The sequence below is a fragment of the Struthio camelus genome, chromosome 9 (genome assembly GCF_040807025.1).
Source record: "Struthio camelus isolate bStrCam1 chromosome 9, bStrCam1.hap1, whole genome shotgun sequence".
In the NCBI taxonomy this organism is placed as follows: Eukaryota; Metazoa; Chordata; class Aves; order Struthioniformes; family Struthionidae; genus Struthio; species Struthio camelus.
The window spans coordinates 21,581,312-21,596,149 of record NC_090950.1 but is presented as its reverse complement, the minus strand read 5'-3'; the positions used below and the strand labels follow the sequence as shown (position 1 = coordinate 21,596,149).

The 14,838-nt window shown below is 43.9% G+C and overlaps 1 protein-coding gene across 1 annotated transcript in view; it reads right to left on the bottom strand.

The window, feature by feature from the left end:
* The window catches only part of PSMD1 (proteasome 26S subunit, non-ATPase 1), an 82,982-nt gene continuing 68,144 nt past the window's right edge, over positions 1-14,838 (bottom strand). Inside the window, exons 20-25 of the mRNA XM_068955082.1 lie at positions 10,569-10,738; positions 8,316-8,408; positions 6,661-6,753; positions 4,083-4,229; positions 1,053-1,207; positions 1-208 (exon numbers count right to left, since the gene is read on the bottom strand). Of these exons, the coding sequence (XP_068811183.1) occupies positions 1,061-1,207; positions 4,083-4,229; positions 6,661-6,753; positions 8,316-8,408; positions 10,569-10,738 (650 nt within the window). The 3' untranslated portion in view covers positions 1-208; positions 1,053-1,060. The remainder of the gene's footprint in view (positions 209-1,052; positions 1,208-4,082; positions 4,230-6,660; positions 6,754-8,315; positions 8,409-10,568; positions 10,739-14,838) is intronic.

Genomic DNA, 14,838 nt, shown 5'->3' with positions numbered 1-14,838 from the left:
GAGTTTTTAATATATTTATTTGAAAACAAGGTTTTGTGAAATAGTACGCTAAATAGCATATATCTGTTCTTCAACCATAAAACACGGACTATCAGCTTTAGCTCAGCACAGATGGGGGCTGCATGCACTGAACAGCAGATCTCATAGGAAGGTCTCCACGTCTGTCTCTCTGATATCAAGCATAGTGTCTTCTTTAGAGGATGTGATCCTGGAAAAGGGGGAGAGAAAGACCAGAAAAGCAAATGCATTTAACTAAGGCTTCTTGTGGCTGGCCCCACACACACACACACACCCCCGAGTCTGCCTCTGACGCAACATTTACAGTTTTTAGCAAGAAGTTTGTTTTCCTGCCTATCCACCAATTCAAGTACACAGTCATTGCTCTTGGGAACACTGGGACATGCCAGCCCATATTTGGAAATAAAGTGACTGGGTTTCTGCCTCTCAGTGAGAAACCTGCACAGCATTTCAGGCACTTTAACCAAGGAACCTGACAACTGCACCATTCGCTGTCTGGAACAGATCTACATGGATTATTCTGTGGCACTCAGAGCATCACAGTGCCCGTCACAGGGGTGCCTTTAAATTCTATGAAGAACTGTTAGGAGTCCAAGACAACTCTAGAAAGAAGGGTAGTTCTCTTTTGACCAAACCTGCCGCACTGAGGTCAAGTAGATGACAACCTTGTTACATAAGTCACTTGCCCCTCTGGGATCATCATACATGAGCTGATTATTCCCAGCTCAGCTGTTGCCTGAGACCACACATGCTGCTCTGACTCTTCCCACGGAGGTTCTACTCAAGAGCAGCCAAGCCTGAATGGTTAGACACCAGGCCTGGCACGACTGGGTCAAGTCTGATCCAGAAGAGGGGCTTTGTTTCTACTGCTACCAAACTCTTCAAATCAGGACAGAGCATGTGTTTCTGAATCTAGCACAGAAGCAGTCGAGGGGCAAAAACAAGAATGCTGGGCACTGGGAAATGCTTTGGTTGATCCAAAGAGTCTTTTCCTTCACTGGAATTAATGAAGGTGACTGCACACTACACTGTACCTCAGGTCTTAATCATCTATGTACTCAAAGGGCTCTGGTGGTTCAGGTTCCTGCTCCTCCTCTTCAATCTTCGGACCGTGAGCTGCCACAGGTTCAACCAGCTCCTCCATGTCCTCGCTGGTGTCCTTCAGAATGATGATGCCGCCGATGGAAAGCTGCAAGACAAGTGCAGTGAGTGTTAAGGCTGCTCACTGGGGCCTCACGGTGCAATGTTTAGGGTCATGGTGTTATTCTAGGCCATGAGACACCTCAGATTCCTGATCAGCAGGAATGAACTCTCAACTCACACCAAAGGGAGAGGACAGTCTTCAATAGCTAACTACAAATTACATCAGACAACTACCGTATAGGTAGTGATGAAAACAGTTGCAAGAGGAGTGGTACTAATATAAAGATTTACTCAGACTGATACATGCCAATTTACATTTCCTCACTAGTTTGCAACCCACATTACAAGCTTATTGAATTTCCAGGCCAAACGCTCACACAAGGGCTTCTGAAAGTCTTAGTGGAGGCACCAGCCATTCATACTCACATCTTTGCAAGAAAATGGAGCAAGTGAAGCCCCAACTTCATCCATTTCCCCACATACAGTGATACGTACAGCCCTGCTTCCTTGTGTGCCTGTTCAGCTAAGGATTATTCAGTGGTATCCAGGAAGAGAAACACAAAGTAGTTCCTTTCTCCTGACTGCTCATGGATGGAGAAGTCACAGCAAAGATTCCCTGATGGTGGCCTTCACACCCAGCTTCACAGACCCTTCATATCAGAAATAGCACTGTATCCGCTGATTCTCTGCTGACTGGGTCTGTGCCAAAGGTGTGACTTTCCCAGAAAAAGGGGAAGTTTCAGAGAGCAAAGTGTCTCTGACACCCACCCAGATGCCTGCCTGATATGTGGATGGAACAGACAGATCCTATGAGGCTACCTTTTGAATTTCCATTATCTAAATCTCTGCTCAACAAAAAACAGAATCTGGATTCATAGCTTTACCCTAGCTGTGAATCCAGAATCCTCGTCCCAATCTGGCACTTTCCACATGAAAACAAATTGAACTATAATTGCTTTGTGAGGCAACATAGGCTGTTATAGGGCAACAAAGCTTAGTGAAGCCTCTCTGTGTAGCCACCTCCCAGGAGGCTATCTGAAACTGAGACTAATCTGATCACCAGCTTCCACTGACTGGGGAATCCTATTAGCAGAACCTCATAAAACAAAGGGGAATTAATTACAAAGATCACAACCAAACATCCTGCCAGGCTAAAGCAAATCAGTATGTCTCAGGACTGAAATACAAAGTGCAAAAGGCGGTGCTGTATCATGCCTGGCTGGAACCGGCGCCTTGACCACATCAGGATTCCAAGCTATAAACAGAGTTTCAAAGAGGCATTTTACTCTGGCATTCCCCATGGCAGAGCAAAGCTCCAGAATAGCTCCGTTTCAGGAGCCTCCTTGGTTACACACCATAACCCCTGAAGAAGTGGGGGGGGGGGGGGGGGGGCAAGGGGGGAGGAGAAAAAAAGAAAAAAGAAAACAGAAAAAAAGAAAAAAGCACTGTTCTGTTCTCTGCAAAACCTTTTTGTAGGGAGAGGGAAGGAAACTTCATGCCCCTTGCTAAACAGGACCGTACTAGGACACGTTTTCTTTTAAAACTGAAGCAAATGGCTACCTCCATCCACATTTCAGCTGCATGACTGGACGTTTACTGGATGGCATCGCAGATCTTCCCAACTGAAACACCACTTGGGTCATCTCCTCTCTCTAAAGGGTAGAGACTGAAAAGTCCTTTGATAGATTTGCTAAAGGAGACTTTTCAAAAGGGAGTGATGCACAGAGAATTCCGATGTACTGATGGAGTCCCAGGAAATCCATTTCTTAAAAATATAAATATTTTCCTGGAGAAGAAATACTGTTTCTGAACAACACAGTTTTCTCATGCACAATCCTACAAAAAGGGGAAGTCTAGCGTGTTATATATAAAAGCCAAAAAAAGTTGACTCAGGAGACTCGGAGCCAAGGAGCAAGCTTGTTAGTTTTACAATACATTGGAGCATCTCACAGAGCAGTTAGTTAACCCTTGGGCTAATGCTAAGGTCTTTTTCATTCTCCAATTGACAGTCACATGCTGCCTCTTCTCGGTGTTAGTAGGAGATGAAGGTATTTTTCTAAGGTCAGGTGTAACTGAATAATACATTTGTTTAATGCAAACACAATTTTCATTTAGGTATAAACCTCACTGCAGAATAACAAGACACCAGCACAGGTCATGATGTATTTCACTGCATTAACAACAAGCCTGTACAACTTTTTAGCTCATTATAAAGATGTGAGATCAGTACAAGTAGCATATTAGAAAGCAGAAAAGCCCTTAAACATCTTTTATTCCTGGACCAATCCTAAAAGATAGGAAAGTCATCTAATTTCTAACATTGCCCAGGGCAATATTAGAAACATCAACTTATTCTGTCAGCTTCTTTTAGCAAAGCTCTTCATCTCTACATCTTGTATCCTTACAGCTTATACAGAATTCCTCAGTCAGTCTGCTTTCTTCACATTAGTGCTCCTGGCAAGTGTGATGGGCAGTAACCTCAGCACAGAACAAAGAGTCTTATAAAAGACAAATCCAAACTATAACTTGCTGTAAACGCAAGTGAATGAAGATTTTTATCACGGCTCAGTCTTTATGATCCCAAGGATGTCATTAATAGACCAAGAGCCTGTCTGATTGGTTTCTGGGTCACAGTGTTTGAAGAGCGCAGAAGAAAGAAAAATAAAGCAGCATTAACACGATGAAAAGGGTTGGAGCAGCTCCGGCTTTCCCCCAGCTAGAATTGCATTTGATCATTTGAAGAAAGGGACTTAAAAAAGCAAATATGACAACAGTGAAGCTGCAAACCTCTAAAAACACATTACAATTATGCACCAGTTGAGTGGCGTTCTCACGTACACACAGAACTTTGTGGTTCTTGTGCACGTGCCCAGCACTGGAAACGCTCTGTGAAGTGCACCAACTGGGAAGTTGGCACTTACTGGTTTGAAAGGCTGATATCGGCAGCTCTCTGTCATGGTGAGAACTTTGAGCTGGGCAGGCATGACTCTGGCTGGGTTGTCCAGCAGCTGGAAGTTGGGTTCAGGCTCTTTTTTCTTTTCTTTTTCATCCTTCTTCTCAGTCTCATCCTGTGGAGGGGAAGGAGAACATCAGCATGGTTTTAACAGCAGTCTTTTATCCTTCCACAATTCAGGAGGGTAAGTTACAACCTGCTATTCTCAACACAGGCAGTAGTAATTCAAAAGCATGGTGAGAAGTCATTCTCCTGCTGAGGAACTGGCTAACCACATGTCTATCAGCTATAGCACCGGCAACGCTCATGTGAATCTAGAGTGCTCTCATCAAGGCAAAGCCTCACTCTTGGCTGCAGGTGAAAAGAAGTTCAACATGAGGGAGTAGTGGAAAAGTTTACCTCTGGCTTCCCTTTTGACTTGCTCTGTCAACTCACTCACCACTTCTGTTCGCAACTTAAGCGTCTTTAGTATCAGGACTGAGCACGTGAAAATTGCCAAAAGCTGTCCTGATATCTTCCCAGCTATAAAGCTGTCACTGAAATTTCACACTACTGGTACTGACAGCAGCTCAACCATAATGACTCCCTGGGGAATTCTAATTAAGCCCTTCTAGGCCACTGACTCAGGAGCTGGAGGCCAAAGCTCAGCTGGAAAAGCACAGACTTATTTACACACTTAAGAACATGAGTCACGCTTTCTTTCTTGCTCAGGAACATCCTTTGAGTTGCAAACAAAAAAGACTGCAGAAAAGATGGAAACAGCCAGGAATGAAGTGATCAGAGAGGCGTGCATGGAACACCACCAAACGCATGGTACGTCTTGTAACAGCAGATGGAACCTTCTCTGGCACTGTGCTTTGCTCATCACTGTGCACATCACTTGGAAGCTATGGATTGCTAGTCACATAACAGGCATATGAGAAAAATGGGAAAACAATTAGACCGCCAAAACATTCGTAGAACGGCAAAACACTCAACTGAAACACAGCAGGTGGCAGCAAGCTCCCTTTTTGCTATCCTGTTTTTTCTGCTCAATTCTGCTAAGAAAACTTTTCAAACAGCTGAAGCGTGCACACACATCCAGACACAACATGTGAATGCTTTCTAATACGTTGCTTCCTCTTGCCACCTTTACTTAACTGTATGCTGTAAAAATCTTAAAAGAAAGATTAATCTGTTCAGCACTTTTTGCTTAGCGCATAGTGCTGTAAGAATAGCTGAAAGCAAAGGCAATGTTTGATGACAAGGTAACATCGATAAAGGACTAAGAGAACAATCAGAGTTCAACCGTGCGCACATGACATGATTCGGTTTCTGAGCCAACTGTATACAGTTCAGTACAACAGTATTAACACCTTTCAAACAGTACCCTGTACCTACAACGTGGCCAACACTTAAATAGCTCTAGAAAAGCCCTTTACACATGCAGTTTGATCTTATGCCACACTTCCTTCACATACCACCTGTTTGTTTCTTTTTCAAATTAAAGAGGCCAAAAAGTCCCTGAAGCACTTTTCTCATACAGGTGTTAAAAGTGGAATCAGAAAGGTTTCTATTGAGCCTATCAGCATAACACATTTCAAGCTTAAAGTTGCTGTCATACGTTGCAACAGGTGCAAGTTGTGCACCTGTTAGGAAAGCACAAAAGGGAGGGTCTTTTGTCAGGCTATATCAAGAATTTTAGCCACCAAGTACTTCCCAAATTGTCTCAACCACTGAGAGTTTATTATCCAGACATTTCAGCTTGCTCTAGGACAACACTTTATTCACAGGTGAGGAACACAAGTTCCAGCCTCAGATCTCTGAGCTGATATCAATCATCAGAGGACCAAAGCAATCACCTTAGCTATAGAGCTGAGGAGGGATACTGTGCTCAAAGATCAGCTGGTCCTGAGCTTGGCGTGGATGCACGTTTGCATTTTGATACATGGGCAAAGCACATAAGAAATCGCTGCCCAAAAGGGGAACACTTCAGAACAGAGTTTAAGCATGTGTAAAAGCAGAAAGTTTAAACTCTTGAGCAGTCTCAGCTGAAACAGACACCACCAAGCAAGTGCTACACTACTGAGTCCTTTTTCAGAAGGTCAACCAGAGGTACCAACAACATGAAATCAGTTAAACTTCTTCCATAGTAATAAGAGAAGTACATGGATAAGAGATAAAATTCCCTTGGTCTAGAAACACGAACAACCGACAATAAAATAATGCACAAAACATGGAATGCTCATGCAGTTAAAGACACATACACTCATCAAAACAAGCTTCTGCCTTTAAGGAAGTGAGTTACTTAGCATTATCAAGAGAGATTTATTTCTCAGAAATAACGAATTCATAAATAATAACGCCTCTTGCTTTAGTGAGGGCACACGCACAAGAAAGATGCTAAGCAGTGCATGCAGTACACTGAAATATGCTAACACTGCACTCCAAATTGACAGCAATGCTGGTGGCACAGCGGGGACAGGTTTAAGCGGACACCAGCTTTCATGTCACACCTTCCACATTTATAGAGGGTGGCAGAGTTAAGTTTTGACATTTACACTCACCACTTCCATCTTCTCCTCTTCCTTCTTCTCTTTCTCCTTCTCCTTCTCCTTCTTCTTGGCTTTTGCGGTGATGGACAGCACAGCAGTGGAAACCTGGATACGTCAACAGAGGAGGCAGTCAGCACAGCTGTGACACCATATGCAGTGCATCAACCACTCAAGCAGGGGAACCAAGAAAAGCTGGTGTTAGGTCAGTTCTCAGCACAGGTGGTAACAAGGTCAATTCCACTCCCGCCCACTGTTCTGTTTAAGAGATGAATACAGTGCCACCGAAGCAAATAAGCAGCACAGACAGCACCACAGACTCCATGAACGCAGACCGGGTCCAGTCACATACGCAAGAGGATGGCAAACTTCCTAATTTAGAGATTAATCATTACTGTTTGGGTCTCTACATGAGATTTGTTTATTTGTTTGTTTTTAAACAAAACAATGAATGGAACTGTTATGGGGCAACCTGTTGCCACTGCCTCAAAGGTAAAAGAAACTTTGATATGGCTACTCTTCCTAATGACCTAAAGCTATTCCACTGTCCTAATCAAACAGCTATGTTTCTCACAGACTTAAAAAATGCCCTATGGAGGTGAAAAGCTTTGGTACTTCTGAGCCAGAAACTACCAGAAGCAACATTCAGCAAGGTTGCTTGAATACAAGAATTTGGCAGGCCCCTCTCCCAGAAAGCACGTCTCTGTCCATAGTAACTATATCTGTAAGGCAGTAACTTTCTCAGAGGGACAGGGAGCACAGTATTTGTCAGGTTGCTAGCAACACTTTCTAGGCTAAACGCGGTCTCATGGCGTGTTTTAATTCTGGTCAGGGGAGTGAAAGAGAAGGGATTTGTTCAATTCATGTCCTACTCCAAAGGCGAGAGCGCAGCTGTGAGCAGCTAGCTTTGCCTTTCATCAGAGTTCATTTCTGTGTTCCTCGGCCATTCGGAAATTCCTCTTGCCTAGCATTCAACTCTGATAAAATGATTTACAATTTTCACACAATGTCATTCACTAGCATGACGTTGCGTGAGGCCTCCACTGCTGCAATTGCTCCCTAGGGGCTGCTGCCATGGTCTGCTTGACAGCTTCTACCATCTTTAAGCCAGTAGACAAATTGATTCCACTGTTGTCCTGCTAGTCATCCAACAGCTCTCATCTCTTCCTCTTCTACACCTAGATATTCTCAGTTCCACACTTACCCTTCCCTGTGATCCATGGGCCTGACAACTCATATTCTAGCACATGGTCCCACTGCCCCTGGACCAGGTACGTTTCTGCCTTTCCATGTGGGACTACGTGAGACGTGTTTCCCCTAATGCTCTCAATGTTTGTATTGGGGTAGCACTTTGGAGCGCAAGTCACAGGCAGAGACCCACTGTGCTAGGTGCTGCACAAAGACGGTACATGCTTTTAATCAATGCTTCTGCTTGACCAGTGGAGACAAGGGACGTTCCAGCCACTCACTAGCACAGCAGTTGTATGCCATGATCAGCAAGAGTCCCAGGCCCAGCAAGAAAAAAAAGCTAGAGTTCTCCTTCAGAGACAATAGTGCCTGCCAATTTTAATCTTGCCCTTTAAATTCCCAGTTAGTGCCATCAAAGTCAATGTTTATACTAGGAAGGAGAAAGGGTTAGTCTATGCGACACAGAAAGCTAACCCAAATACCTTTTCTTTCTCCTTTTCCTTTGGTACCTCAAGAGGTGGGGGATAGGCGAACGTAGATGGCTTGCAGTTGGACTTGTACTGGACTTTTGGCATCTAAGACAAACAGTTAAAAAAAAAAAAAACTGTTAGAGACAAGAAAAGCAGGGAAAAAATCCACAACAGAATAATTACTTTAGCTTCATTTTCCTTCCAGCAGAGATGAACACAGATCCTCTTAAGAATACAAGCTTCCCCTTTTCTCCCTCCGGAAGCTGAGAAACTGTTATCAGTGGCAACAGTTCAACTCGAACAATGTTATTTAATTATTCTATAATTTGACTCTGGCAAGCTCTCCTAGCCTTCGCCATGCTCTCTACGCTATTCACACCATGCTTTGTTTTCATTGTTTCAATGCTTTTGTGGTTTTGATGTTGTTGCTGTGCCTGCTCACATTAATGTAAAATTGGTTTAAGATCTAAGCGATGATCTGCTCTGTCAATGCACGCTAGGTCAGATCAAGCACTGCCTGACGTTCACCTCTTGCAAAAGGACAATGCATTTTGGGCGTGGTAGGGTTTTTTTGTTTTGTTTTTTAAACCACTTTCACGCATGCTCTTACTCTTGCCTACCTAAACAAGGCCAAAAGGCATGATTTGACAGCCCATCCAAATTCTTAAACTGAATTTATTTCTGCAGGATCTCAGCTCTCTTCCCTTACAACACATCATGCAGCAAGAAGGGAACAAGGACTGCTCTGAGGAAGCAAGGTGGGTGGGGTGAAGCCTACAACATACATTCAGCTTGTAGCTGGTTTTAGTAGTCAAGTTAGAAAACACAACCTCACCTAAAGCCCTTTGGGCTCCCTGGAAACTCTAAGGGACGGGGAAAGGGAGTCAAAACGGCAGTACAGCCAAGCAGCCGAAAAGGTTCTGCACATCTTACCACAGGGGAGGTGCAGACAAGCAATGATACCAAATATTCAGGAGAGAGAGAGAAAAATGGCATTTTTAGAGCAAACATCTCCCTTTAAACAGCAAGAATTTTCAGCTGTGTATAGATGGACTTCATGCTCAACGCCAAGACAGGTGGAAAAGAACATCCTAGAGTCATAAACTTTCAGTCCAGGGGGCTGCAATCCAGCAAGATAGCTCAGTTCCACAGAGGACTTTGGCAGAGCAGCACAAGCCTACGTATGCTCTGTGATGCACAGCGTATGTCTGCAGCAATGACAGGAGGAGTCTGCACAGCCCTGTGCTTCCACTTTCAAAAGCTCTTTTATTTTGCGAAAGTTACTAGATCACTTCCTCAGTGCAAGAGGCCCATTAACTAAGCCGGCACAGATATAGCTTGCAGGCGCTATACCACAACTGATCTGCTGGAAGAACAGATGACCAGGAAAACCACAGCTGTTTGGTTTAACGTTTAGTCCCCCAGGAATCCAAACAGACCCTTTTCTCCCATTGTTCGCTTTCCTAGGGGGTTTCTTTATCTAGCTTTGACAGCGTGCTGCTTTAACGTTCACCAAAGATGAAATGAATTTTGTAGCACCTCATGAAAGTCTCAGCTGGTGATTGCAGAATTCCACCTCTTTATACAGCCGGTACAGCAAGAGAGGCGTTGTGCAGGACATAGTCTGATATCAAGTAAGAAAGAGGCTATTGCATAGAATAAGCCTGAAAAGGGACTTAAAGTTGCAGTACTATGTACAGTCACTACAGTGGAGTCACCTACAGTGCAACTTTCTCTCCTCCAAAACATCCATCCAGGCTTTCTCCCGTTCTACACTGTACTATATAACCTAAATTGAGATTTTATTAGACTTCTCTTGGTGTAAGAGTGACACATCTTTCACGCTAACATTTAATTGTAGTCCACACAGTAGAGCACCACATAATTCATCCGGAGGACACAGGTTTTTTGCTGCTGTTTTTGTTTTTAAAATAACCTTGACCTTCTGGAGTGATAATGGGGTGCTCTCTGCCCACATACACTAAATAGAGTTCCTTTCCTTACAAGTTACTTTGAGATAAAGGAGTTAAAACCTGCTCTTTGTATTTCTCTTATCCCCATTCCCCACACCAACATTATTATACCTGTCTAAGGCTTTGTCCCAAATGAAGAACTGCAATTTAAGCCCGATTTTCATACTTCTTCCACTTAACACCATTTCTAAGCAGGAGATATCCAACAAACGCATTCACACACCTCCCAGGCCACTTAGGCAGACTTCTAGGCAGCTATCAGTAACCTTTCCCCTCTCCACTCATTACATACCTTAAGATCCTTGTTAAGGCCAATGACACAAGTTGGGGTGAAAGCCAGTGACAAGAAGTGAGACAGGGGGAACCAGAACCAGAACTGCGTGAAGACCAGAACCCCCACCACGGAAGGCATGTGAGTATGTCCCGTCCTCGACTGCAGCGAAATGGTTACATTATGGCCCCCTGTGGAGAATCATAAATGGAATAATTTAAGTGAGGTTAATGCATTCCTGGGTACTCCACAAGGACAACTGAGCGAAGCATCTCTAAAACAGCTGCCGTGAACAGAGGCCACAATGGTGTCAGCTTTCTCCTGTGGAATACAAAGGATCACAGAATGGTTGAGGTTGGAAGGGACCTCTGGAGATCATCTAGTCCAACCCTCCTGCTCCAGCAGGGTCCTCTACAGCATATTTCCCAGGATCGCGTCCAGACAGGTTTTGAATATCTCCCGCGAAGGAGACTCCACTACCTCTCTGGGCGACCTGTTCCAGTGCTCAGTCACCCTCACAGTCAAGCAGCTTTTCCTCAGGTTCAGATGGAACTTCCTGTGTTTCAGTTTGTGCCCGTTGCCTCTTGTCCTGTCACCGGGCACCACGGAGAAGAGGCTGGCCTCAACCTCTCGACACTCCCCCTTCAGATACTTGTACACATTGATGAGATCGCCTCTCAGTCTTCTCTTCTCCAGGCTCTCTCAGCTGTTCAAGGAGAGATCACCTTTCTGCGATCTCAGCTTACACAACGAAACCGAGGGGCAGTAACCAAACTGCTCGAGGCAATAGATACCACCCAAACACAATCAGTGGAGACAGCCCCTCCACACTCATTTTGCCAGGAGATAATTTAAACAGAAGTGTAGTTAGGGGGATGGGGAGGGGAAGTGCAAACCTTTGCCATAAGGGTTTCAAAATAGGACATATACATGAACCACAAGACAAAAAGCACAAGGAAAGCAGCGCAAACAAAAAGCTTTCCTTTCTGTGGCTGTCTCCCTGAATTGCTGCTGTTAAACAGAAGAAATATGCCAAGGTTTTTATCCTACACCATCTCAGTAGAAAAAAATGTAAACAGCAGCAACTTCAGAAGTTGCTTCTAGAGGTTATCAATCTAAGCAGCAAAGAGACAAGCTCCTGCAGTTCTTGCAACAAAATTAAATCTCTGCCAGACAACCAAGTCTTCAGTTTTATACTTGCAAAGCAGAGACCAAAACAACTCCATATGTTGATGTAGTGCAGAAACATCCAGCTAGAAACCAAATTGAAAGACTGGGCTTGCAGACAGAGTGAGAAAGTGTTAATCTGATCTTCAGCCTTCTGATGGGCCCAGTGAATTGAGCTGAAGAGGGCACCAGGCAAGCCCATTACTGCCGACAAGGCCAGGTGCAGTGAGGCTAACTTTGTTAAAATACAGTCACCCACTCATTCCAAACTCAAGGCACCTTTACAGCTGGAAATCCCAACCAGGAGTAGCATTCCTCAGCCTTGCACAAACATCCACCTGTAGCAAGGCCAGGCCTCAGTGGAGCTGTCTGGAGTTAGTGAATTTTTGCTGCCAAAACCAATGGAACCCCTTAATGAAACAGTCATGTGATCTTTGGTGCATGTCAGTGTTAGAAAGCCCTAGAAGCAACAGAACAAGATAGGGGATTTTGATGTCCTCCTGTGAGATACTCCGTGTACGTATTGTCACCTGCCTTTTGGGGAAAGGCAACGATACGGTCTCATCTTTTACCAGTGCCTGCTCTGCTCTGCTCCTCTTCATTACTCTCTTCCATACTGCTCTCATGTACTTGTATTTGAATTTACAACACTATTAAGGAGGGACTGCCTGAGGTCTTGTGCGATCCTTAAACATTACAAACGTTGCACACACAAATATCTGGTCTTCTCCTCCATCTTTCCTATGAACCTTTCTTCACTGCAGCAGTTTGTAAGGGCCAGGATCAGTAATTTGCAGATATTCTGAGTAAAGCAGCCCAGTGAATATTAAATAAGCAGCTTAAATTAATTCTTAATCAAACTTTTGGAATTTTATTTTCCAAATTTATTTTTAACCTTTAGAATTCTATTATCCAGCCTCTGGAATTTCCTGGCTGAGCAACAGATTTCATATTCAAAAGATGCTGTCACGCTACTTCTTTCCGCTGCTCTCCATCCACACACACTCCACCCTCACTCCCAGGGCTTTGGAGGGAGCAGGAAAGGTGGAGAGACATGATATTGCACAACTGCGATCTATCTTCGTGATTAAGTAGCAGCACTGACAACCTGGAAGGGAACACATTCCAGACCTTGGGCTGGATGGATAAAAGCTGTGAGCTGGTGTCGGGCTGGGGAAGGGGGGAAAACCACCACCACACGCACATAGAGTTTCGAGCTCCTTGGTAGTACTATAAGGTCCCTCTCCCGGAATTCATAGTGCTACGGTGCCAAAGCTGCTGGAACTAAAATGGCTGTTCGGAGGGTTACGAGGCTCCACTAGGTAAGTCAGCATTAGTTAACAAGGAGGGGGAGTGCAACAAGCAGATGCTGATGACTTATACTTTGAACAACTCACTTTTTACATAGTCACAGTGGTACTTTTGTAACATCCACCATATTGTTCTACAAACTTAGAATTCCTTCCACAACTTTTCGGACAGAACAAACACTTTGCTGATAAGACCACGGCAGAGCCCAGACCGCGCAGCCCAGGACAGCATACCAGCACAACACTCATTAGATAAGGATCCCTCACAAGCCTTGGAAATAAGCTTCCAATCCTTGCATAGGCAGCATCCCGTTTTCAAACGGTATCACACTGCTTCTTTCTTTATCAGCAAAGACTTAAACTCACTTAATCTAAACAAGAACGAAGGCAACCTGAACTTAGCGCCAGCCCAGAAAGGTCAAAACCTTATCCGATTAGCCATCACAACCCCGGCAGAATCAATTTCAGCATGTGCCAACAAGGTGATTCACAGGTGCAACAAAACATGGGGTAGCTCTGGCCTAATCGATGACAACATTAGCAATGGATAATGGGTTTTTTGTTTCTAACTACTGAAGTTAGAGCCAGTTTTACATTAGGAGCCCGCAAGCAGAGAGAGACAGCAAAAAGGGCAGGAAACAACATCTGTGTTGATGAAAGGTTAAAGTAGCACTGAATTCAACACATGGGAAGGAGGCCTATATGCATGTAAGCACCCTTCGTACTAAAGTCTTTAAGATCCAAAACATAACACATCACGTGAGATTCGTATTTGGAGAGACAGCAATTAAGAGATGGGCAAGTCTTTCCTCTGTCATTTAGCTGACGCTTTCTTTTCCATCACTTTATAGCTCACCTTGACAAATACATATTCCAGATAATAAAGCATGTTAAATTAGTATTGCAAAGAGAGAGAGCATGTGTGCATATGACAAGGAAAATTGTAAAAGTTCAGAGGTTTGAGGGAAACAAACTAAGCTAAATTTAGCGTGCCTATTTTTTTTACTTATTTTAATAAAGAAATAAAAATGTGGCTGCTGTGGCCTAACAATTAGACAATGGCCATATTCTTCATTTCCACTTCAGGGCTCCCGAGGTACTTTCCTCCTTGCATGAAACCATGCATCCGACTGTCTCGCCATCAGAGCGAGAAACCCACCTCCAATGCATCACTTCCCAGTCCTGCACTGGAAATGCTGCACTTTTGATCAAAGCCTGTCCTTGAAAGAGAATTATACTTTTCTCCTTTAAAAAAAAAAATAAATAAATAAAAAGAGTTTGCCCCAGCTATGGCAGATGACACAAAAAACTTTTTCTTCCTGGTAGCGATAAATTCTACAGCTCATTGTTTCAGATAAGTATTTGTGGTTGTATGGGAGAGAGAAAAAGAATTTGTTCTTTTTAAGACTCTAGTGAAAGTAGCAGTAGGTTAAGAAAGGGTAATTCACAGCCTTCCCCACCAGCACAGCAGTTTCTATAAGAAAGAAATAAAGGGGTAAGAAGTTGGCACAAATCCACATGTAGTTTATTAAAAGTGGGTGCTTCTGGCTTCCAAGTCATTATACAATACATGAGTGACACAGGAAGTAAATAAGCTGCATTTTTATGATTTAATCCTTAAAGGCAGGAATTCAAAACAGGTCTGCATTGCTGAGAGAAAAATCTCTTTGAGCCAGCTGGGCTCTGGCTTCCCAGCAACCCAGTATAAGCATGGGAATGACCAAAACTAGAGAAACAGTCTTGTGCCAAGAATATCGCTAAGCTTGAGCTCTAGGAGGGGTACCTTGGAGAGAAGGTGGAGGAGAAAAGAGGTC